Source organism: Colletotrichum truncatum, assembly GCF_014235925.2.
Source record: "Colletotrichum truncatum strain CMES1059 chromosome Unknown Contig_0018, whole genome shotgun sequence".
NCBI classification, from domain to species: domain Eukaryota; kingdom Fungi; phylum Ascomycota; class Sordariomycetes; order Glomerellales; family Glomerellaceae; genus Colletotrichum; species Colletotrichum truncatum.
Genome location: NW_027222415.1, coordinates 197541 through 220747, shown reverse-complemented (window position 1 = coordinate 220747; position 23207 = coordinate 197541). Strand labels below are relative to the sequence as shown.

At 50.0% G+C, this 23207-nt stretch overlaps 8 protein-coding genes across 8 annotated transcripts; 4 read left to right on the top strand and 4 right to left on the bottom strand.

Annotated features, from left to right (window-relative positions):
- Positions 1-365: 365 nt before the first annotated feature.
- On the top strand, positions 366-2509 carry CTRU02_215708 (carboxylesterase family protein; the record flags this gene model as incomplete). Its single annotated transcript, XM_036733148.1, has 6 exons — positions 366-496; positions 559-827; positions 890-1210; positions 1278-1874; positions 2062-2130; positions 2235-2509. 6 exons carry the CDS (start codon positions 366-368, stop codon positions 2507-2509), a joined length of 1662 nt encoding a protein of 553 aa, XP_036575096.1.
- Positions 2510-4102: 1593 nt separating this feature from the next.
- CTRU02_215707 (uncharacterized protein) lies at positions 4103-5940 on the bottom strand (the record flags this gene model as incomplete). The annotated part of the gene is made up of 2 exons (XM_036733147.2): positions 4103-4798; positions 4870-5940. 2 exons carry the CDS (start codon positions 5938-5940, stop codon positions 4103-4105), a joined length of 1767 nt encoding a protein of 588 aa, XP_036575095.2.
- Positions 5941-6453: 513 nt separating this feature from the next.
- Positions 6454-8482, top strand: CTRU02_215706 (uncharacterized protein; the record flags this gene model as incomplete). The annotated part of the gene is made up of 3 exons (XM_036733145.2): positions 6454-7098; positions 7545-7599; positions 7686-8482. The coding sequence occupies 3 exons, from the start codon at positions 6454-6456 to the stop codon at positions 8480-8482; spliced, it is 1497 nt and encodes a 498-aa protein (XP_036575093.2).
- Positions 8483-8737: 255 nt separating this feature from the next.
- Positions 8738-9793, bottom strand: CTRU02_215705 (uncharacterized protein; the record flags this gene model as incomplete). The annotated part of the gene is made up of 2 exons (XM_070206540.1): positions 8738-9339; positions 9412-9793. The coding sequence occupies 2 exons, from the start codon at positions 9791-9793 to the stop codon at positions 8738-8740; spliced, it is 984 nt and encodes a 327-aa protein (XP_070059782.1).
- Positions 9794-10254: 461 nt separating this feature from the next.
- On the top strand, positions 10255-11247 carry CTRU02_215704 (uncharacterized protein; the record flags this gene model as incomplete). The annotated part of the gene is made up of 1 exon (XM_036733143.2): positions 10255-11247. The coding sequence occupies one exon, from the start codon at positions 10255-10257 to the stop codon at positions 11245-11247; it is 993 nt and encodes a 330-aa protein (XP_036575091.2).
- A 2399-nt stretch (positions 11248-13646) lies between these two features.
- Positions 13647-15770, bottom strand: CTRU02_215703 (uncharacterized protein; the record flags this gene model as incomplete). Its single annotated transcript, XM_036733142.2, has 1 exon — positions 13647-15770. The coding sequence occupies one exon, from the start codon at positions 15768-15770 to the stop codon at positions 13647-13649; it is 2124 nt and encodes a 707-aa protein (XP_036575090.2).
- A 1506-nt stretch (positions 15771-17276) lies between these two features.
- Positions 17277-19877, bottom strand: CTRU02_215701 (mule transposase domain protein; the record flags this gene model as incomplete). The annotated part of the gene is made up of 1 exon (XM_070206538.1): positions 17277-19877. One exon carries the CDS (start codon positions 19875-19877, stop codon positions 17277-17279), a length of 2601 nt encoding a protein of 866 aa, XP_070059780.1.
- CTRU02_215702 (uncharacterized protein) lies at positions 17293-17469 on the top strand (the record flags this gene model as incomplete). Its single annotated transcript, XM_070206539.1, has 1 exon — positions 17293-17469. The coding sequence occupies one exon, from the start codon at positions 17293-17295 to the stop codon at positions 17467-17469; it is 177 nt and encodes a 58-aa protein (XP_070059781.1).
- Positions 19878-23207: the final 3330 nt, after the last annotated feature.

Here is a 23207-nt window from a genome sequence, read left to right as displayed (position 1 = left end):
ACAGCGGGGCTAATCTTCTTTTGGTGGGTATTGCACCCCGTATGTGGTGTTTAACTACATCCACCGCTGACTAGCGCTGATTTTGTTCGATCCACTCTCCAAAGAATCCTCGCAAAGTAAAGACAATACGCGGACCGAGGATCATGAGGCACAATTGGGTGCAGGAATTGCCTCTCCGTGACTCGGCTACGTGAACAAGATTAATCATCCCACGATATATATACTTGAGGACGACAATGCTGCTTGAAGAAATTTCCTCAAATGTTCTCATCAATCTCTTGTAGCCGCAACTCTTTTCCAGACTACGGAGCCTTGACACTCTTTAGTCTTTACGGGCATCGGGTGTAGATCCGTTGTCTCTCAACATGAAGAACGTCGGCGTAATCATCAGCTTTTTCGCGGCGAGCATCGTTTCGGCATCCACAGCGATAAATGAAAGCCCCTCAGTGAAGATTGGGTGTACGACCTATCAAGGAGTTCAGAAGGAGGATGCAGGGTGAGGTTCCTGTACACCAGGCCCAAACGTTTACAATACCACAAACTAACCCCATGAGTTAGCGTCAACGCTTACTACGGCATCAGATATGCCTCGCCCCCAACAGAGGACCTAAGGTGGAGGGCACCAGTTCCTCTTGATCCAAGGAATGCTCCTGTCGGCTTTGTAAATGCAACCACCAGAGGGCCGGCTTGCCTGCAGAACTCACCTCCGTGGCAACCTGCTAGTTCCTACATAATGATCGAAAGCGAAGATTGCCTGCTAATGGACATTGTAACACCGATCAATGTCAAAGGTAAATTGCCAGTTTTAGTCAATATTCATGGAGGCGGTAAGTTGGACCTTTTCTAATGTCACCATATAATCGTGCTAGGTCTTCTGACAGAACCTCAGGTTATGTCTCAGGCGTGGCAACCCAGGGAGACAGCATAGTTTACCACTCGAACGGAAGCATCATCTACGTCGCCATCCAGTATCGGTTAGGCCCGCTTGGTTTCCTAGCTGGCGAAGAAGTAGCGTCAGATGGAACACCCAATGCTGGTTTGCTGGACCAGCGCGCCGCACTTGAATGGGTGCGTCAGTACATCCATCATTTCGGGGGTGATCCGGACAAGGTAACCATCACAGGCGGAAGTGCCGGTGGTGGCAGTGTAGTGATGCAGATGATTCTTGATGGAGGCGAGCAAAATCCCCCATTCAGGGCTGTGATTTCAGGTACGGTGATCAATAATCCCCCCCCCAATACATTTTCATGCGGTCATACTAAGTAGAAAACAAACAGAATATCCCTGGATGACTCCCATGTACCCGACCGACTGGTATAATAAACAGTATGAGGGTCTCCTGTCTGCTTCCGATTGTGACGACATCGCCTGCCTGAGAAGTCTCCCTGTTGATAGCTTGAAGAGCGCAACTAAAAGTGCCGCTGAGATCGCTTATAACAATGGTGATTTCGGGTACGGAACATTTTACTGGGGTCCTAGCGTTGACGGCAAACGTATCCGGGACTATCCTCTTAACGAGTTCCGCAATAGTCATTTCACCAAAGTGCCATTTGTGGTCGATAGGGAAGGTTATGAGGGTTACGTATTTACTAACCCTTCTACGAAAGCCGAAGAAGACGTCGCTACGTCACTCGAGATGATTTGGCAAACTAAGAACAAGACCTTCATTAACCAGGTTCTAGAACTTTACCCTACAGATCAATTTAACGCTACTCTTCTGGACGATTTTCGAGGGCTACGTGTTCTATCGGGAAATACTACTATCAAAAACTCGTTTGCAAAACTTGAAAACATAGTATCCGATGTCCTTATCGATTGCCAAACCTCCGCTATCGCCAAATATATTTCCAACAATGGGCTAGCTGCTTACAAGAGTAAGTAGGATAGATATCAATACTCGTCTCCTATAGAGAAAACTCCTATTTCTCCCTCATAGGAACACTTAGAATACAGCAAAGCCTACAACACCGCCCCTCATAAACCCACGTCCTATGATTACATGTCTATACATGTCTATTTCGGGGGCTATTGCTAGGGACCCGGCTAACGTTTATTCTGCAGTGACTTTCAACGCTGGATCTCAACTCCATGGAGCTACGATGGAATTCTTATTCTCTTCTTCTCCCAACCGTAAGATTCATTTACCGCATCCCCCTGTTTCTTCTTTCGCAAAACGCTTGTATAGAGAGTTGGTGCCTATATCAATGTGAAGAGAAAACTAATCGACATCCTAGCAACCGGAGCAGCCGGGGCTGGCGGCATTCCTATCGCCTACCCTAACGCCACCCTAGCCTCGTACATGCGGGACTACTTTGTCTCCTTTGTCCTCTATATGGATCCCAACCAATACGCCTACGGTCAAAAGCCACCTAGCTGGCCTCGATTTACCAAAGAGGACCCAAAGGTGCTCCGCGTTGAATTTGAGAGCATCGGCGCCAGCCTTGATCCGGAAGACAGTCCTCAATGCCGCTTCCTTACTGCGGCGCCGAGAGATGTCTTCGGGGTTTAATTCCCTGGATAGGCCTGTAAAGAAAAGCGTGGCTGTATAACCAACGGCCAGCGCCATGCCGGCATTAAAATCGACCATCATCTCCTTATGATGAAACTTCGTACTCTCAGAAATACTGTACTTTTCCTGTATACATATAGCGTTGTACGCATTTAAGTCTCTTGGTAGACAACAATGACACTATTATTACTTAGCGACTCGGCTCCTCGCGCTAACTGCTTCTGATTGACTGCTGAAACTGGCGGGCATGGCGTGGTTGACGTGTCGAATCTTTGGGCACAGCCTAGGATTTCACATGATGGAGAGATGGGCAAAACTAAAAAGTTGAAGGCGAGATGGAAAACTTTACATGCAAAGAGGACATAACATGCGAAAAAACGTAGTGATGCTACCGAATCTAAGCGTTCCTGCAATGCAGTAAGATGTCGGGTAGCCCTCCAGGTCTGTTTTGTCTTGACTCATTACAAGCGCTAATCACATTTCTTATTCTCTTTGCTAGGTAAATAGGGATGAGAGGAAAATAGTATCATAGCATAGATAAGTTTCTCAAAATGAAACAGAGAGAACTAGCTCCGCGGTCCTTGTTGGCAGATCAGGCTTTGCTTCGGTATCAATCTTTCCTAACCGCCTTCTTCGTCTATTTCCACCTCCAGCATTAACACAACCACAGGGTACGCGAACCTTTACGCAGCCACTAACACCGACACCAACGCCGACATAAGACATTCATCTCTTGTAATCTTTAGGCCTTGGCTTCGATGATAACTGAAGCCTAGGCATGGTCTCGGTTCGACAGAGCCCGGTCGTCATGACTAGGTACTCTTTAAGATTCAGAGTCCCGCGGCCGTGATAGACAAACATTGAGAAAGGCATGGGAAGACCGAACATTTTGGTCCACATGAACAGATTGTCACGATTTTCCTTCCTACAAAACAATTTCGGCCGGACAAAGAGTCCCAGAGCACTACACATTTCACTTTGCCAAAGTTCGGCGATGGTCTCCTTGGCTAGAGGACCACGTACAGGAGAAGCCTCGATCTGTTGACTTCTCCGGCTCCCAGAAACATCTTCCTCAGCAATAGCTTTGGGGATCATTTCATGGCTACTAGCGGGCTCTTCAATATTGGTCTTTGGGTCTTCAACGGGCTCGCCCTCCCTCGTCCTGCTCTTACAGAAAGCTGCAACATATCGGTAGCTGCTCTGCTTGAAGATGCGGCCTTCCATGTTAGCGTATACTTGGAACCGGACACTGTTCAATTCCCCAGCACACAGCGGCCAATGTCAAGTCCGGTACGGTAGCAGAAAGATTCCTCTTCACTCATTGAAAATACCGTCTTAGTACTGCCAATACTGGCTGTTACGGTCACGCGTTTAAGTGTTTTGGGATTGACATGAACACAGATGTATAACAAAGGTGATCTGATGAATCGGACATCCAACCTGCGAATAAGGGGGCCGACTCTTATCATGCATGATGGGTGCCCAGAACTTCGAACAACGCAAATCGTCAGATGGTAGAGAAACATCCATCGGTTCCGAACAAATCCAATCCGGAAAGGAGAGCACTTGGTCATCGTTTCATATGAAAAACCATCACCTCCCCTTCTCGGGCTCCCGATACAAATACGCCTTCAAACCGTCCCAGTACTCCAGCCCTTCCAAGATGGTCTGCTCAGCCAACCTCACCTCCAATTGGCCGTCATCCAAGAGCTCTAGCAGTTCCTGTACCCTGTTAACCTCCTCCTCCAGCCAAGACAGCTCGTCTTTGACCAAGCCAATCTGCCTTCTCGTTGCCTCTCCCATTTCCGTTGTCAGCTGTGACAGTAGGTCACCTGAATTCGCCAGATTCTGAGAGAGCTCCATGTTGGAGTAGTATTGACCGAGCGCGGCATCGTCTCCGTCCGCTGGCACAGCAACAACATCTTCATCGTCATTTTTAACCTTCACAGCAAAGGGGACTATATTTCTCCCTTCATTAGTCACCTGAGAGTTTACAATGGCTGAGATGGGGCATGACCAACCTCCCTGCTTCTGCAAACGCCGATGTTCTCGCGATGCCTCATCAGCTACCCTGTGCATGAGATGGTTGACTCGCCTTAGCTCATCACTGTTAGGCCAGGAGCCGGCTCGGTCGATTGCCGGGGCTCGATGCGATCTTGCCATCGCCAGAATCTCGCCATACGCGATTAGCCGTCGGCGCACTCGGTTCAGGTGCTGCGGTGGTTGCCAAAGCAGCCACCACCTACTCCAGGTCTCGGGGAGGAGACGACAACGAAGGAACGAGATCATCTATCGGTTTCGTCAGCCCAAATACATCGTTGTCGGAAACTGCCATTCTTCGCCCCACACAGAATACGTACGATTCCTTTGGTCGGTTCTTGGACGTCGGGAGTGGGATAGTTGAGCAGCGTAGCTCGAAGCGAGATAATGGCTCGCTCCTCAGACGTGAGGTGCTTCGCCATAGTGACACGCCAGTCTCGATTCAACGTCACTAGTCCCCGTACCGTTGACATGACGTCTTCCATGTCATTGAGGCCGACAGCGATGGTGTTGACAAGTGAGCCAACGGTTGTCCCGTGCCCGGATTGCTGAGATAGCTTCTCTACGTCGAACCGGATGCTGTCGAACCCACCACGCAGCGCCGATGCGCCGTGGAACGGCGGCTTCATCTGTGAATCATGGATTGCTTGGATGACTGGGACAACGGAGGCCGCTGCGGTCGAAGCGAGCAGCGTAGCGTCTATGGTGACGGTCACGTCACTGTTGCTCGAGGATCCAGGAGACACAAAGTATCCACGAAGCCACGCAACGACTGAAAGACACTTGGAAATGGAACGGAAGTTAAGGGTAGCCGCGCTCACCCAGGAGCTGACGGCGTCCAACGTAGCTGAGAGAAGCAGAGACACTGAGACAGTAACCACGGTTATGGCGACGAAAAAGGCAACATATTTGGACCACAACAACGTTAGGAGAAACTTCAAGATGGTGAGCGACCATTGTCCGGCCTTGGCTGCTGGCGAAACGACCTGGTCGTAGACCCGGATAATGGCGCTTTCATCTGGGGTCTGTTGCCCCTTGTTGCCGCTGTTGCTTTTGCTGTTGCTACTGCTTTTGTTGTGAGCGGCGTAGTAGTTGAAGACGGAGTTGTTCTTGCTGTTGTCGTGGTACACGGTGGCGTTGTTGTGTGTCGTCAAGGATGCTTTCGTCGCTTTGTGGAGACTCAAACTCTTCTCGACGAACGGTGACAATGTAGAGTTGCGACGGCCAACGAGCTCTGACTCGAGCTTAGTCGCTTTATGTTCGCTTGGCTGGCCTTTGAAGGCGTTCGCCAAGTTGCGCATTGCGATTTCGAGCCCCGGGGGGCGGCGCGGACGGTCTCCAGGGGCACGTCGCTCATTGATACGGCTGCTGGTGCTGTTAGCGCCAGACATCTTGCTATATTCAGATATGGGAAACAAAAGATGAAACAAAATTGGCAGAGAGATAGGGATTGTAGACATGAGCGTCGCTGGGTATTCGTGAGTTATAACATCATGGACTGTCTGCTTTATTTGCTTTCTGTTTTTTCATTGTCCCCTCTTCTGGCCGGGTTGAATCCGGACCGGTTTTCCGAGGTTGAATCCAAAACCGAATTCTCTGATAATGTGCCTTTTGTTGCCGGTATTACTGTTGAGACCTCCATGCCGCAGGAAGTGTGTGGAAACAAGCTGGCCTGGACAGACAAAGGGGAACATAGTGAGTTGTCAAGTCTCATGTCTATATAGAACCAGTTTAACTAATGATAGAAACATCAATATCAAGGCCTCTTACATAAAGCCTTTGGAAAACTCATACGAGGGAACTACAAACGGGAAATGTATCTCAGCTGGGTATCCCTCACCGGAATTCTCTCCTCCTGCAATGCAACAGACCCCAATCATATTCACAACGCACGACACTCCAAAATGGACAACGACAGCGACTACAACTATGCTGAAGCACAACCTCCCCGTACACTAGACCTACATGCTTCACAGACACAGCGGCGACGCAAATTCTCGGCCGTTCTCGGGTGCGGCATGCTACTCGCCGTGCTATCTTCCATCGCCCTGGTCCAGAAACCAGATGCACACGAACCGGCACAACGCGCTGCAGCACCCAGCACAAGAGACACGTCCCACACGGAAGCATTTCGCAAAATCTGCCAGGTTTCCTATGAAGTCTCAAGCCTCCCCTTCTCCCCCGGCGCCTCATGGCCAACACTGGACGAATTTTTGTCCATCGACGTATCGGAACCGCCGTTCGTCATGTCAGACCCTGAAGCCGCAGCGTCGTCATTCAAACAGCAGGAAAAGGCCGTGCTGCTCGGTTGGGTCACCGCTTACGAGCGGCTTCTCGGAGAAGACGACAGCAGTGTTGATGGGGCAGACGGATATCAATACTGGCCATCGGGCGATGGTGGCATGAGGAGAACAGCAAACGCGATGGTGGCGGCCGCCACGACGCTGCAGGATGCCGACGCACGGGCGATGTACCTTTACGAGCTGCTTCCCAAGATGACAGAAGCAGGCAACGCCGCGATCGCAAGGCGCCGGGGAACGTCATCTTCGGTAGGGAAGGAGACTGAACGGGCCCGAAAGGAGGCTATGATGCTCTGGTTGAGGGACGCATGTCGAGCGCGAAGGATGTGGGAGGGCGTGCAGAGTGGAAGGGGAGGACAAAAGAATGAGGGAGTAGTCTGATGTGTTTTACGTCGTCTGCAGGAACCCGTTAAAAGTCGATCCCTGGTCTTTGTCTCGCCAAGCCGGGCTGCCGGTCTTTTCATACGGGAACGAGCGGGAATGAACGGGAGAGAAATATGGCGGTGTGTGTGTGTCTTTGATATCGAGACAAAAGCTGACCAGAGATGAACGAAGCTGGTAGAAGGCCAAGATGCTAGGATAATTCCCAGTGTATTCATACCTAGGATCAATAACAAAAAGTGGCATGGCAAACAAACATCTGGATCATGATGTCCGAAAGACACGCAGCAAACCACACTTCTACTTCTCCCAAGCCAAGCAGCAGCAGCATTGCCTTCTCCGGTCAAGTTTTCGTTCAAGCCGGCGAGAGTACGTCCAGTCCATGCATTGTCCCTAGTGTCTTTCTTCCTACAGATCTAGCTTGCGCGAACTTATGTCTGACAACCACCACCCAGGCTCCATTTCAGACCTGGCCGCGCGACACAAGCAAGGCTTCGACCGTCTGAGGAGGAGCATGGCCACTTCCGCCGTCGACAGGGGGCTACGCGCGAGACAGGTGCTCCGATTCCTCCGCAGCTCCGACGATAGCCTGGAGACGCACCGTTTTGAAGCAAACGCTGAACTGGAACGGATCGATCCCGGGCTCAAGGCTATCACGCACCTGGCGTCCACCACCGATGAGAAGGAAGATGAGGAGGTGTGGATGACGAGTTGGGTCAAGAACAAGGGGGCGTTGGCGGGGTACATAAAGAATCACATGAGCAAGTGGCTCGTTCTCGCACCGGTGAGAGGAATCGAGGCCGGTGACGTTCAAGATCGGGATACTGGCGAGGATATCAGACACGTCCCGGGAACCTTCCCAGCCTTGCCTCCGAATACACCTCCCACGTCTTCATCTCCTCCAGCTGGTGAGGACAAAACGCCAACTGAGACGGCAACAGCAAGGCCAGTCAACACGGGTACATCTCCAACGGAAGACGAGGCAGAGACTGAGGTAGCTCGTCGACTGTTCTCACAATTCCAGCTTTCGAACGGACCCGCCCAGAGGCCTTCTTGGGGAACGAGGACCGACCTGGATCCAGCTGCCTTTGGATCTTACGTCTCTTTCGTCGAGGCCACAGCCCGCGAGAAGGGTAACATCCCCGAGATGATGGCTGCCAGAGCATCACAGCCGCCTGATGGCACGGTCGACGCGGGATGGTACGCTTGGTACCGGGAGAGCAAAGGTCATGGCAAGCAGAGGAGATCTTGAAAGGGGGTTGTTATGTGAGAAGACGTGTAAATGCGGTTTAGGTGGCATTTGGACGCATCCATCATGTAGGGCAGTGCCATTCAAACAGAGTTGTATGTGTGTTTCAGTATTCTGATCGAACCTGAGTTGAGTAATGAAATGAATTACCAAGAGCTTCAAAAACCTGTATGGAGGTTCCAGTCCACCGCATAGAACCCGAATCTTCGAGTCAAGCCCAGGCTTCGGTCTGGACGCAGACGTACATTTCACTTTCCACTAGTTACCTGTCGTCGCCTCCTCGCTTGCGCTCCCAACAACGTCCTTCTCTTTTCCTTTTCCATGCTTAGACCGCTGCTTCTTGTTCTTCTTTTTCTTCTTCTTCTGGTGCGTCTTGCAGTTCATCTCCGACGAGGACCCCTGGCCATCATCATCGTCTTTAGCACCACCACCGGCATCCACTATGAACGGATCACATAGTCCTCTAATGCCGAAATCGCTGCCACCGGCGTGGGGCGTCTTCTTAGTATTGGACGGCGATACCATTCCCACAGACGCAATGGTATGCTGGAGCCTGGATGCCTCCATCTCGATCGAAGCCATTGTCTCCTCCTCGTCAAATACCTTATCCAGCAATTCTCTCCACCGACGCAAGGATAGCCTGTGAATTTGCGTCAGCTCATCGAGCCTAGCCTGCTCGTTCGTCCTCGCACTCGGTTGCACGGCGGGTATCGGTGTGGGCAGGTTATAATGCTGATGAGTGCGGCTGTCGTCCCGGATGGAGGCGTTGATCGGTCGCGGCGGTGTGGCAGCGAGCTGGAGGCCCGAGAGGAATTGGCTCGTTGCAAGGTCTATTGGCGTGTGAACTGAAGCTGGTGCTGCTAGGTTGAGTTTGTTAGCTGAGCATGCATGAAGAGGAGACTTGAGACCGCCTCGGTAAGGGGGGCCTTTACCAGGTCGTGGGGCTAGAGGAGGGCTGGAGAGGAGATCCCCCATGCGAGACGGTTCATCACGAGGATAATGCCACGACCGTGCCTGGCGGTCTAAGAGGGCTTCTTGTGGCAGCCGGGCAGGCGTCGACGGCCAGGAGTTCAGACGGCTGATGTCGGAGGGAACTACAGATGGGGCGGCGGTCAACGGCTTGCTGTTGAAGAGGGAAGGGAAGTAGGTCATGAGGTCGTTTGTGCGGACCTGCGTCTCGTGTTGCATATCTTCCCACGGCCTTCCGGCAGCTAGATGTTGGACAGCCTCCAACGTCACTGGCGAGAAGTTGAGCGTGTCGGCCGGCTCCCCCTTCTCTAAACGCTGCAGGCTGTCATAAGACAAGGAAGACATTGGCTGTACCCGAAGGCTTCGAAGAGGCGGTGCCGCCGTTGAAAATGAAGCCATAGCGTTTCGACGATCGACTTGATGACTGGAATGGGAATGAGAGACAATGGAGGGTGTTTCTCTTGATCTGTTCTTGAAGAGACGCAACGAAAAGTAATGCGATTCCAAGCGTACAAGATTGCTTCCTTGTGTTCAACGTTACAGATAACGGCGGTGAGAATGCAAACGGTGGACGGACGGAAAGGATGTAGTTAATAACGTAATCACTTCAAGCCTGGTCCAGGCTCGGAAGAGGTGGAAGGGGAGTACAAACAGTCATTATCGGCGCCCATTTCATATCTGTTGGTAAGAGTAACTCTCTCATTCAAGGACAGTCCTGGCTAAGATCTTTCTCTTACACAACCAGCATGGCAACATCATCGCAACTTCTGGCAAAACCGGGCCTAACTCCGGGCTCAGAGTCACCCATGCTCGTGAAGTGGCGGGACTGCTTTCTCGACCAGCTGGTACCCAAAACACCAGGCCGCAAGTCGCCACGGCGTATCCGCATCTCGTGGACTGTAGATGAACGCAACATTTTGCGTGGGTTCCTCGCGCGTCACTCGCACTCGCCGGCTTCGCTCTCGCCATCTGATCGTTTCTCTTGCGTTGGCTGTACTGATGAGAACCTGAGAACTGTCGCCGCCTCCATCGACCTAGACACGACGCGCATCACCGACGCGCAATGGTTCGGGTTTAGAGATCGCATGCTCACGCACTTTGCGCACCAGATGAGCGGTTGGGTTAATGATGGCGTTGTTACGCAGAAATTCGATGCCGATGCTGGTGGGTTCGTGTTTACGTGGAATGAAGAGATCCGCATTGCCTGGATGAACATCGCCGAAAAGGTCCCACGTTTATCTGTAGAAACTTCGCCGGGACGGACGCAGTCTGGTGAAGAGGTCGAGAGCAAGGATCGTGGAGCTCTTCACTCTGCCCCCCCTACACTCACTCAAGCACGGCTGCACGATGAAATGCAACCCAATCTTGTCTCCGAAAGCTCGAGCTCACCCAATTCAAATGACTCTTCGGACTCATCTGGCTCCTCCTGTTCAGGTTCTTCTGCATGTTCAGATTCATCAGAGTCAGCAAACCCGACAAACCATTCAGTCTCCGATTTTGCCGCAGTCAAGTCTGAGTCCCTCACACAGCATATCCGCGCAACTCGTCGCAGAATGGTCGATCTAGCGATGCAAGAGCGCGGATTCCGATTTCCCTCGCTGCCCAGGGACACCGCGCCGGTTACTAGTCAGCGAGACAAAGATGTGGAGGCCATCTTAGCGGGCCTGGTTCGAGATCGGGTGAGACTTTGGGCGCAACTGGAGGAGGCGGTGGACAAGGCTGATGTGAATGCATGGCGCAGAAGCACTAGGTTCCTCCGTCACGCCTTCAGCCGTTTGTTGCATGAGGACGGACAGTAGATAGTTCAAGCGTTGTGTGCTCTGGCTTGGTTTAGCTCACCCGGCTCAAGTTGAATTCAAGACCTCAAATCTTCTGTTTATCACGGCGATTGCTGTCCGTAGTGCCCTCCACTTCGTGTGTGCAGCTCTGTATGCAGTTCTGGGATGCATGCATGCAAGGGATGAACATGTTCATGCAACTCAATAGATATGTGTGGGCATCCGGAACCCCATGCGGAAGGCCGGCCAAGAGAGCCAGCATCACCACTCGCTATTCACCCACTGCTGGGGACGATCACGCACGAATTCGCATGAATTGTCGTCATTCTGCTACTTCACCGCTCCTTTGGCCGCAGAGCTGTGAGTCCAAAGTGAGTGACACTTAGCTAACGACAACTTCGTCGTCAAACGACATGTCGCAACCGTGGGTCTGTATGTCTAGGTCATACAGACACTTTTTCGTCCACTCAATTTCGCCGTTCAGGGTCGTCAACCTAACAATGTGAGACAAGAAGAAGTCAGAGTATGGAGGACACGACAAACATAACTAACGTTCTACTCAATGCGCGTGAGTAGAAGAAGGGGAGGATAGACTGACCTTTGACCAGCTCTACCATAATTACACCTGTTTCTCCCTTCATCAGTGTATAATGTCCTGACACTTCCACTCTGAAAACCAACAACCACATCAAAAAGAGGGAAATTGACGAGATTTGAATGATGCCCTCTTCGGGGGCCCATCACGGACCCAATGAGTCTCATGAAATACACTTCTCAATGAGTTGCAATATCTTCCTCATGCACAGAAGGTTGTAGCATGACTGGTCCCTTTTCAAGGTTCGTCGCGGAACGTGATGCTGGAGTTTGTGTTCCCGTTGACTGACTTGAATCAGACGTCACCCACACAAGGGCATCAGGAGCAAGCAATATTCCGAACAGCAGTAGCAAATGCTAGTCGTCCATCTCGCACCTGCAACCTCGATCTGCTACATCCACCTCAAGTCCCTCGCCACACACTTCGTACATCATGGGCACGTCCGAAACTCCCTAACGTCCTTTTGGATGGTCAGGTTGAGTATGTCGGACAAAGTCACATCGAGGGTGGGCTCCCACTGCTCAGCTTCGGTATGAGGGGAGTTGGTGTAAATTTCTTGGGGCAGCGCGTTTCCCTCTATCGCATTCTCTGCTCATTGAGTTCCTTCTTTCGCAAGATGTGTGTGGTCTGGCCAGCCATGCTCATCGATGGAAAGGATACCTAATAAGTGGAGGATGAGAATGGGAGAGTGAGCCGCACTAAGCGAAACCCACCTGACTCAGAATGCCAAATCAAGCACATCGGACAAAGTCGCGTCCTACCTTCGGAAGAGTAAGGTCTGGTCTGGTGCAAATTTCTTGGGGCTGCGCGCTTCCCTCTACCTTATCCTCTGCTCGTTGGGTTCCTTTATCCGTGTGGTGTGTGTGGTCTGGCCAGCCATATTCATCAACCGATGGGACGCCGTACAAGTGGAAGATGAGAATAGGAAATTAGCAGCCCTGTGCTGAGACAACTCTGAAGGTTTGGTACGTTGCGTGGAACGAAGTCGTAAGATTTCGAGGCATGACAAAGGCCGTGACTAGGGTCGTGTGTTGAATGTATCTGCGGTCTTTACCAAATACCCTTTGTCAACTATCAGTCAACTGCTGCATGTGCTGTCCCAGCTCCGTATACCGCTGGGGTTGTTTTGGTCTCGAGAGAAAGACTGTGGCTTGATCACCCATGGTCTTTTTCTCAAGACCCGATGCCGCGGCGGAGTAATGCAGGGACTGGGTTTGGTGTGACCAATGACTCCGTATATGTAGCACTGTCTTGCTAGGTGGCCCACGAGTACAGTTCAAATAAGTTTGATTCCGTAGGGTTTTTGATGTTACGTTGAGTATTAGAGGTGTTCTTGTTGCTGTTGTTTTAGTTGTCGGGAGCAGGAGAGTAAAAGCCCTAGGACGTAACTACGTGTTGCTGGCAGGCGGCAACACTTGGCCACGGCAGGTGGGTATTGATGACTCAGCATGTGTATTTGGTACCAACCGGGGGGCACCGAGGAACTTAGCGGAGACACACCACTTTTACCACTAATTTTGTCCTTTTGCTTGGTGCCGTTGTGACGCCACCAACTTTTCTCGTGTGCTGCGGTTGGATGTTGCTTACGTAATCCGATACGTCCCCGGTTAGCAAGAGCAAGTTGAATTCATCAAAAGCACCAACTGTGGCTGGTTTATTAGGGTGTAAACTTGCTATGTCTACTTTGGCTTTTATAATCTCTTCTACGGAGGTCTAAATACAGATGGTGTTATTTCCCTCACCAAGTAATCAACCAAACCTCGTAGTTATGTAACTCACTTTGACAGCATAGAACCACGAGATATACTACAATAGCACTCTTTATTTATGCAGCAGCATTACCGAAAACCGGCTCCATTCGAGCAAATGTTTCCGTTTCGTCATCCGTCATGGGTCTGTCATCGAAAACTTCACCGTCAACTTCATCTCCACCGGCGGTCGTCAACTGCTCGGCGACCAAGGAGCGCGATTCTGAGGCCATGCGCTTCTGTGCTGACACGAGACGTGCTAGATCTGCCGAGACATTTAGTGCCATGCTTTGCACTCTTGCGCGTACCGCCTCCACCATTTCAGCTTGTGCTAATGGATGTGGCATGACGTTATGCCAGAGTTGCGCGCGACGAGGTGGGTGTATATGTAGTAGTTCCCGGCCGTCCTTTGTAAACTCAATAGATGGCGCATCCTCGTACGAGACCCTGACCCAGCCGTAGCCTTCCTGGAGGTCCCCAAGAGAAGACTGCAGGGCTGACAGGCGTGTGCAGATGGAACGAGCCGATATGGTCGCCCTAACCACAGCCATCTCCTGGTCCATGATGGATGACGTGCGCAGCACCGACAGACGGGCAGCGGCTCGCTGTAGATCAGAAGCAGCCTCTTTGCGTCTTCGGTGTTTGTCGGAACTGAAGTATTGTTCCCAGAGCGTGAGATGTGGCCGTGCAGACGGGCGGGATTGTTCAGCAGGCAAGAGCGGATTCCACATTCTGTTGACTCGGATGAGCCGGAAGAGGCTGTCTATTTCGCTTGCCATTCCCGTCAGATGGCGTGCGAGCACCACGAGTGCAGGTTCCTTGAGGCCGCGAGTCTTTTCTTTTCCCGTGCTCTGAGCCGCCCCTGGGCCGTTGCCACTCTCATGCTGGGTATCTCGCCATTGTTCGAGGAAGTTGACGAGAGGTCGTATATCTGCGGTGGCGGAAACATCATCAGGGTCGAGTCTCGGCATTTGACAGACCGGGTGGTAGCGGTAAGCGTCGTCGTCGGAGCGGCAGAGCTCGAAAAAAGTGCAGTGTTCGTTAATGAGGAGTTCGTCAACAATGGTCTTGTTGTAGATGTCAAGGACGTGACGAATCGCGTTCGAGGTGTCGTGAACCGCCAGGCGCTCTGAACCATTGAAGTTTCCGTCGGTATTGTTTATGGCACGAAGCCTTCTCTTCCGCAAAGCGCTCAAGTCATCAGCCCCTGACGAGGCAATGAAGGAGGTTGCAGCAGGATCAATGACAGTGTTCCTGAGCTCGTCACGTGCCCATTCCAGGGCAGACAGCACACTTGGAATCCAGAGGAAGCCGGCATTGTTCTCTAGGTCAAAATCCCATATGTGCTTGGCGGCATCTGCGGATTTGGGGATGGCGAGGGCCAGGTAGCGGGCAGGGCGACGAAGATTGTCGTTGAGAGGCTGGATTCGGGCGAGTGAGCGCACAATAATGCGAGAGAGATCGCCGGCTTCCGATAGTGGTGATGTTTTGCTATAGGTTCGCACAAGGTAGGCGTCGTCGGTAGGTCGAGGGCCCGATACGGCGCCAGTGCGGCCCATGGTGAGGATGGTCTGTGGTATGGCAGCCCAGGCCTGGGCAAGGGCAAGAAGATCATCCAAGATGGTCATGAGGACCTCTGTGTTTTCCACCTCACCAGTTCTTCTCTCGCTACAACAATCCGTTTCTTCTTGTGGCTGATGTAGAGGCTTTGGTGAGGACGAGGTATTCTTGAAGTCAGAGAGGAGGAGATGGATGACGACAGCGAGGATGACAGGGAGGAGGAAACCAAGTGCCAGACGCCAAATCGCCACTCTTGTACTTCTTCTTGTCGATTGGGGGTCATGGTTCTTTTGTGCTGAGTCCACAGGGACTCTCGGTGGGATGATGATAACGGGGTCGCACTCGAGGATGAAGTGTGGCGGGGTTGGGGTCGACAAGATGGGGGGCGAATGATGCAGCAAAATGCTCTGGTGGTCGTTGAGATGCAGAGACAGGGGACGGTCGGGGTCGGGCTCAAAGGAGGCATGAAAGCAAATCTCGAGGGGTTGCAAAACGGTATCGTTGTCGACGTCGACTTCGTGGTTGATATCGTGGTTGGGGTTCGAGTTGGGGCGAGTTGATATCCTTCGACGAGAGGGGATGCCAACGCTGAAACGAAGAGCGCTGAAGCCGTCTTGTGGATGTGTTGGAGACTTTTGCATTCGGGGTTGGTGAAGAAGAGATTGAGAAGGCGAAAGGCGGGCGTCAGAGTTGACTGGTGTTGTTGTGGTGATGTTTTCTCCGGTCGTAGTAGGTTCAGCCACAGCCAAAACATGAGCCTCAGGCTCACAGTCACAATCTCCCTCAGCCTCGCGGGCCATGGCAGCTGTGGACTTGCCGAGCTTGGGAAGTATATGTTAGTGCTAGCAGTTACTCTGGTTAGCTGTAGTAAGGTCTTTTTAGGGGTGGATAGCTTCTTCATTGGCCAAACGGAAAGGAGAGTTGGAAGGATCTGAATAAGGCACATCTAAATCGCTACGTGTGTCTTTTAGCCATTAAAGTCTTCATAAATGACATCTCGCCGGTAATTCTTAGTACAACCAAGTATTTGTTTCTACTGTTATCATAATTTGCTTGTTTGTGTTTGTCTTTCATTCATCCACTTTTGTTTGCGCAACCCCTGTATGCTGTGGTTGATTGCTGGTCGACACGCCCCCTGTTAACAGCCACCCTGTTATGTAAGCCCAATAAGTTAGATTCACCCATTAAGTGCATTCAGAACATCCAATCCATCGTATTACATACCACTACCTCTGTCAAACCCCCTCAGCTCTGTAACTGAGGGCTTGGGTACGTACTGGAGGTACAAATAAGTATGTAATCCAGCGCGAACCAACCGTGCCAGTTTGGGCGAGGTACAGAAGCGACCGTGCACTCAGAATTTGAAGAAAAAAAAAAAAAAAAAGACTGCGACTAATACATAACAATAGAGTCTCTTGTTATTTGGGTTGATTATGCAAATTACCCACAGCGAATGTAGTGAGTGTTGTAAAGTCGTCCACACTCTGGCCGGTGCACTACGTTGAGAATGGAGAGGACGGTGCAGCCAATCACTGTGCGCATCATCGCCTAAAGGAGTATGTAGGTGGGGACCAGACACTCTATTTCGGTCAGGTCAACTAACAATGGCGTCCCGCTTGGTAGTTTTAGTGGTGAAAACAGCAGTGTTCACGAAAACCAAAATTAGGAAAGTTGGGAAGTGTCCCTCATACAGAGAGAAGTAGAATACGTATGGTAGTACTGGTAGTGATCATGTCGGAAGCACTAAACGGTCTGGCCGATAATACTATGAGGTACCATTTGCAACGGATTCTAGTGATGAGCCATTGAACCGTGCGCCTCTGTTGCTCTGCTATAACAAATCAGGAGACGCTTATTCACCCAACCCTACGCACAATCAATCCAGCTTCTTTTTTCTCCGTTTTAAACTGAGAATACAAATCCGCAGTACGTCCCAGAAGGTCGCAGCTTGCGGGTGTCTGCTTTGATATTGTTCCGTGCCTCTCATAAGTTTTATGTTAGATAGCGGTGCTCAGGGCTCCCAATAGGTTCACGGGTACCCGTGCGTGTAAAATTTCACGGGTACCCGTGGAAATGACTAAGCAACTCTGATATGGGGCTCATGAGCCAATGAGAGGCACGGCCTGCATCAAACTTATCCGGAAAGTTTACGACTTTACTACGATGCACTCTTCGGGCTTACTACCAGCGTATAACGCCTCCTGCTCTGCCTTATCTTGCTCGACTCGTTTCCAGACTTCGCTCATACCTCTCTCACTGTTTTTAAAGGGGTTTTGTCCATCTTCCGCAATAATCAGCTCATCGACCCGTTTGTGTTCAGCCCTATCCCAGTCCAGATAAGCCATCATCTCCTCCTTCGTCCAATCCCTTGACCCGTATGAGGTAGTGCAGCGTCCTTTCATCTGCTTATAGTCAAGACACCACTCATAACACTTTTTGTCATAACGTAGCGGAAGTCCCATTGCCCTTCGATACTCCTGGTTTGTTTTGACACTCCCACGAGGTTGAGCACCGTACCAGGCGCTTCTTGCTGCATAGTACCGTCCGTATATCGCCTGAGGTGAATCGTATCCTGGCAGCGAAGGTGAATGCGAATGCGCAAATGGTGATAATACCCGAGGTGGTGATATACTGGTCTCTACCACTATAGCAATAGTCGGTTGAACCAACTCTGGTACGTCCTGCACGGCGTTTGAAGGAGGTTCTTGTGTATCTGTCGTCGTCCCGGTAAATATCGCAGTTGATACTGTAGCTGGATCTGGAGTAGGTGTCGGTTCAGGCAATAAATGCGTGTATCGCAGAGGGCATGCCTTTGAAGTCATAGTATGGCCAACTGTATGACACCTACTGCATTTGCTTGGGGCCCGTGAAGCAACTTCAACAACTTCGAACCCGCTAGGCTCTCGTCTAGTGCTTGATTTGGGAATACTGGGATTCTCTAATTGCAACCTGGGCTCTATGCGCTGGCGAGGCTCCAGCAATAGCTGCGGCGCTCCATCACGCCTCAAATGCCAATGTGCATGGAAGTGCTCACGTAGAAGAACAAGATTCTGTTCTTGTAAAGTCTTCAATTTGTGTAAGCATGGGAGACTATATACTCGAGAAAACGTCCCCGTACAGGCTGTGGAAGGATTTGTGTCTTTCTTCGTGAGCAGCTTCCGTTGCTCTTCTACTTTGCGCAAGGCTTCATGCGATACCCAGCCAAGCACTGCGCCGTACATTGACCCTGAAAGCTCAACTGGTATCCGTATTTGCTGTTTAACTTGATTTGACTTTAGATCCGATAGCTGATTTAGTAAAGCATGCTTCATTGCTCGCCAAGCTTCAAAAAGGTCTAATGTGGATCGTTTCAAGTGCGATTTAAGTAGTGCATGAATACCCTCAACTCGCGAAGTAGCCACATTGCCAAAATGGGTATGCTGATCGACCCAGGCTTTCACTAGCTTCTCCTTGTATGGTTTCAACCAAACGGACGTAACATAGCCGACTTCTTCGAGATGGTCCAGAAGATAGCGTTCCTCAAACTGGGAAACGCGCTCCTCAAAAACCACCTCAGATGGCGAGCTGATGATCGAATGCCAGGAGTTATAGAATTCTTCCCAGCTCTGAGTTGAAGGTTTGAGCGCTGCAGGATTGTTGACTGTCTTTGGCTTAGTAGAGTCAAAAGCTGGATTACAATGTTGAAGAACGGCCTTGTTCGCATGCCAGAGGCAAAGCAAAGATGCAGAAGAGGGGAAGATGGTTGCAACAGCGTTAATGCATGCTAAGCAGCGATCTGTGAGGATAACCGCAGGTAGGCTAGCGTTGCACTGACTATACAAGGATTTGACCCGCTCCAAAGCCCAGGTATAGTCATCTTCTGCCTCGCCGCTAAGAAATGCAAACGCAATACAGAACGACCGTTGGCAAGCATCGACGCCAACTATATCAAGAAGTAGCATACCATACTTATTAGTCTTATAGGTACAGTCTAGTAACATGATGTCTGGGTAGGCTTGGAGAAGGGCTAAGGAATCTGGATGAGCGAACAAGACAGCCGTAACTCGGCCATCTGGTGCAAACTGCATGCGACTCCAGAAGCCTTCCTCATCAAGTTGATTGGCAAGTGCATGGATCGAGGTCTGCCCTTCACGAACATCTCGTTTAGCGGCTGCAATATGATTGTAGATATCCTGCTGGGTCGCTATAGAGTCTGTCGTTTGTCGTATGTATGTTCTGATGTCCCTGGGTGCGACGCCAGCGTTTGAAAGACCGGCCACCTTGGCTTGATCCTCCTCAGATAGCTTGCGATGCGTTGGGTGAGCAGACGGATGTTGGCTTGGGGGATGATTATGAGAAGAAAAACGCTTATCGGGCCGGTGTCTCAAGCTCCATGTGCTCTTATCCAAAGATTCCTTAGCAAGGACGGAAAATTGACAACCAGTCCCCCTACTAGTAGTTTGCCTTTGCCGCGCTATTGATGTGCTTGGCGGATGACACGACCTATCGCATGAATATGTAATCGTCCGTCGTCCGCTTTTCTCCTTTGTTGATCTCCCGGTAGTGAATGCGTATCCCTTTGTCGCCGCCCAGTTGTTGATTGACATAAAAAGCTCATCGCGAGATTTATGATCGCTTTCAGGGGGGAGACTGTCGTCTGGGAATGTGAGTATTGAGTCTTTGAGAGCTATTTCCATTTTTAAGAATATATGACTGAAGTGCTGGATGCAAATAACGCGTGAAAGGTGTATGACACAAGACGCGTTCATTGACGTGGGCAGGTTGCTTAGTCATTTCCACGGGTACCCGTGAAATTTTACACGCACGGGTACCCGTGAACCTATTGGGAGCCGGTGCTCAGCGCTGTCTTACGTAATCTCAACTCTGATTCAACAACACTTTTCCAGTTTTACAGGCCCTGCACCGCTCACCTGAGAATTCTTAAGCGAAGGGGGCCTTTCTTGACCTGGCTCATTCAACTTTCATCATGACATTCATCAGACCCCCCTGGATCGCTTTCATTCGCTATGTCCGTTTTTCCGTGAGGTCATTATTATGAAGATATCTTTTTGCCGCTTTTGCTCACTTTTATTATTTATGCCATCAGAATCGAAGCCTACATCAGCGTGAAAGGTGTTGCTACGGTCAGGGTATCTAAGCAGAATTCTCCCACCACGGAATTGTGGCTTTTCAGAATCTCGTCTCCTCTAAATGGGGGCTAGCAAGTGAAGGTAGCTTGGCAAACGCCAAGGTACCATATACATCACTCTGTCTAAAACATCTAGACTTACTCATCTGTTCTTGCTGGTGAAAGTGTTCAGTGCTCTGTAATGAGCTACCTTAGGGTAGCAACGTTTGCAAACTTAGTAACAGGAGCCTTCTTCCCTTCTCAGCTGCCATGTTTTGGGAGTTGGCACTGTAGCCATCTTGCCTCAAAACACTCATGCCCTGTTTCATGTCCAGCTGGCGCCAAATAGAGCCACCTCTTCAGCAAAATCCAACCGATAAGTTAGTCGACATGACGCAAAACGACCTGTAGCAGCTGTCAATCCTATTCCAGTACGTCTTCCACTAACACATGAAGAATTACTGCCGATAAGAGCCTCTCTTCTATCTTCTCACCTAATTACACAACTTTCTCATCTTCTTAGATCAACCTCAATCGCGTGAGATGTCACCCTAGAGGAAATCACAGCCGTTTTCACCGGCGAGCAAACCAAGAGATTCTTGTTTCAATTGGAACGCCTGATAGTCTCTCACGATCTTGCTACCATTTTCTCTGCCTCAAGACAGAAATAAGAGAGCAGGCGCAAGGCGCCTCTACAACAAGTTCACCAAACCCATTAGCCGCTCTAGAACCCAGACCCCAAACAATTTCGTCCGCACAAAGTAGATCATTCATAAATGATGTCAAAACATTCGACATCATTCGATTGGTGAGAAGCCGATTTACCATGCGTTTTACCATGGTTAAGATTTTTCGGAGGAGCTTCACCAATGGATTGGCCAACGTCCTACGCGACTAACTCGGTAAGCCTTCAAGTATACCTTGGGCAATAAAACTTCCGAAACCTTCATGGAAAACAACAGATTGGAACGATTCCGTTGCGGTGATGGTGAATGCGCTGGTTCGAGCGACTCTGGTCTCTGGTCAGTAAGCTGGTGACGAAAAGGCTGATCCAACATTCCGTCAGCTCCCGGTCCATGCTCCAGTCCTTTGACATCAACTTCAGAGTCGATGAATGACAACTTGCTATAGGAGTCTCCTAGCTTCCAATTTTGATTAATCTCAAACCAAAGAAACATTTCACCGGTCCCAACGACCCTCAGACTTCAATGAAGACAATACCCACTGCAAGTTGTGAGAGGAAAATGCCGCACACTCATTCCTACACATATTTGACGCGTTGACCTTTGAGTCTCCCTCTCACATGTAGGTCTTTACTCAAGCATAGAAAGGGAAATAATATCACTTGATAGCCAAAGGTATTCGCAGACCTAAACAAAAGAACCGGAACAAAAAAGCTCAAGAATTGGCTGTGCGATTGCTGAAGTTTTGAAACAAGCGACTGTGTGTGATGATGCTTGATGCTATTTACAATGCTCATGCGGCGGTCTCTAAGACAGACTCTCACGCGATGCCCTCTGCTTCCACGTCAGTGGGCCTTATGCACTCTCAAAACCTTCAGTAGTCACGTTCCCCAAGTCATGTCTTACCACTGTATCGCCTCAATGTGAACAGATGGTTTCACCGCTTGAATGTAACACAGTGAGAGATTAAGTTCATAGTTGAGGATGACGCTGCGACTTCAGCGTTTCGAGGCCCCAGTAGATCTTTTGGGGATAAGCATCTAACAAACTACAGGTATATCTTTCACTTACTATGTCGCTTAGAAACAGATGGCCTTTCAAACGGCGCTTAGGAAATCCATGCCCACCTATGAAGGTGATGAGGTGATGAAGTTGTTTTTAGTCTAGTGTCTCCTGAATTGCCTAGGTGATGTTATACTCTTAAGATGTGGTAGTCTTTTCTTTCTAACGCTTCCCAACGAGGTGCATTATAGGATATTTAAGTTTAAGTAAACATTTAACACGAATCAATTATTCCTAACAAGTCTGCTTCAAAGTCAATAGATCTGGGTCAATTCTGAAACACCCACTCACTAAGAAAGTTTTGAGAAGTCAAGTTCGAGAATCGTTCCGACAGCGCACCTCCTATTCCAAACCGCAAACATGTGCATGAAGCTTCGCCGGGCCCTTATCATCTCGAGATCTTTTCTTAAAGTAGAAGCCAGCCTCCATTTCAACACCCCTGCAATGCTTTATAACCAGCTTGCGGTTTACAATTAAGCATTCTTGCAAGACACAATATACTCCCCCAATCATGTCATCCTTATATCCACTGCCTATGGTCCAGATATACGCTTGGCACTGGACACAACCAATTTCCGTCTTGCTGTTTCGCTGACCTCGCCGTATACAGTTTCAAAACTACAAAAGTGGATAGGTATCCCCTTCTGGGATGGCGCCAATTCCGAAGACTTCAGTGCTGCATGTTTGATTTGAGGCAACTGTAACCTCGCGCGGCACGATTCAAATCTCTCCTAGATTCTATTCTATCTTAATTATTGGATATAAGTTGTCGATTTTGAAGCATTACATTAATAAAACTCTCGCTACATTGGCATAATCACTCCTGGCAGTGGAAAGAGGATGAGCTACGAGTCCTGGCAGCCTCGCCAACCTCAACACCTCAGTCATATTCACTAGCCGTTCTTCTCAACAAGCCACTTCTCTTTACAGTCCCCCGGTCTCTGAAAGTAGAAGTTAGATGCTAATTTCTACAAAAGTCAAGATTTATAATTCATCAAATATCGCCTTTACTTGGCTGTGCATTTAGCATTGCAAATTCTCTGAAAGCAACTAATAGCCTTATCAAGTTGCTTGGATTACTTGTTTCTGTTTCATACTATTACATGGCTGATATATATGCTGTGGTAGAAGATGGTTGGCAACCGCTCTCAGAGATGCGCAACAAGGAAATCTTCCCTTCCTAAATCACTCCGTATTTGAATACGAGGCCCTCTAATGACAGTTTT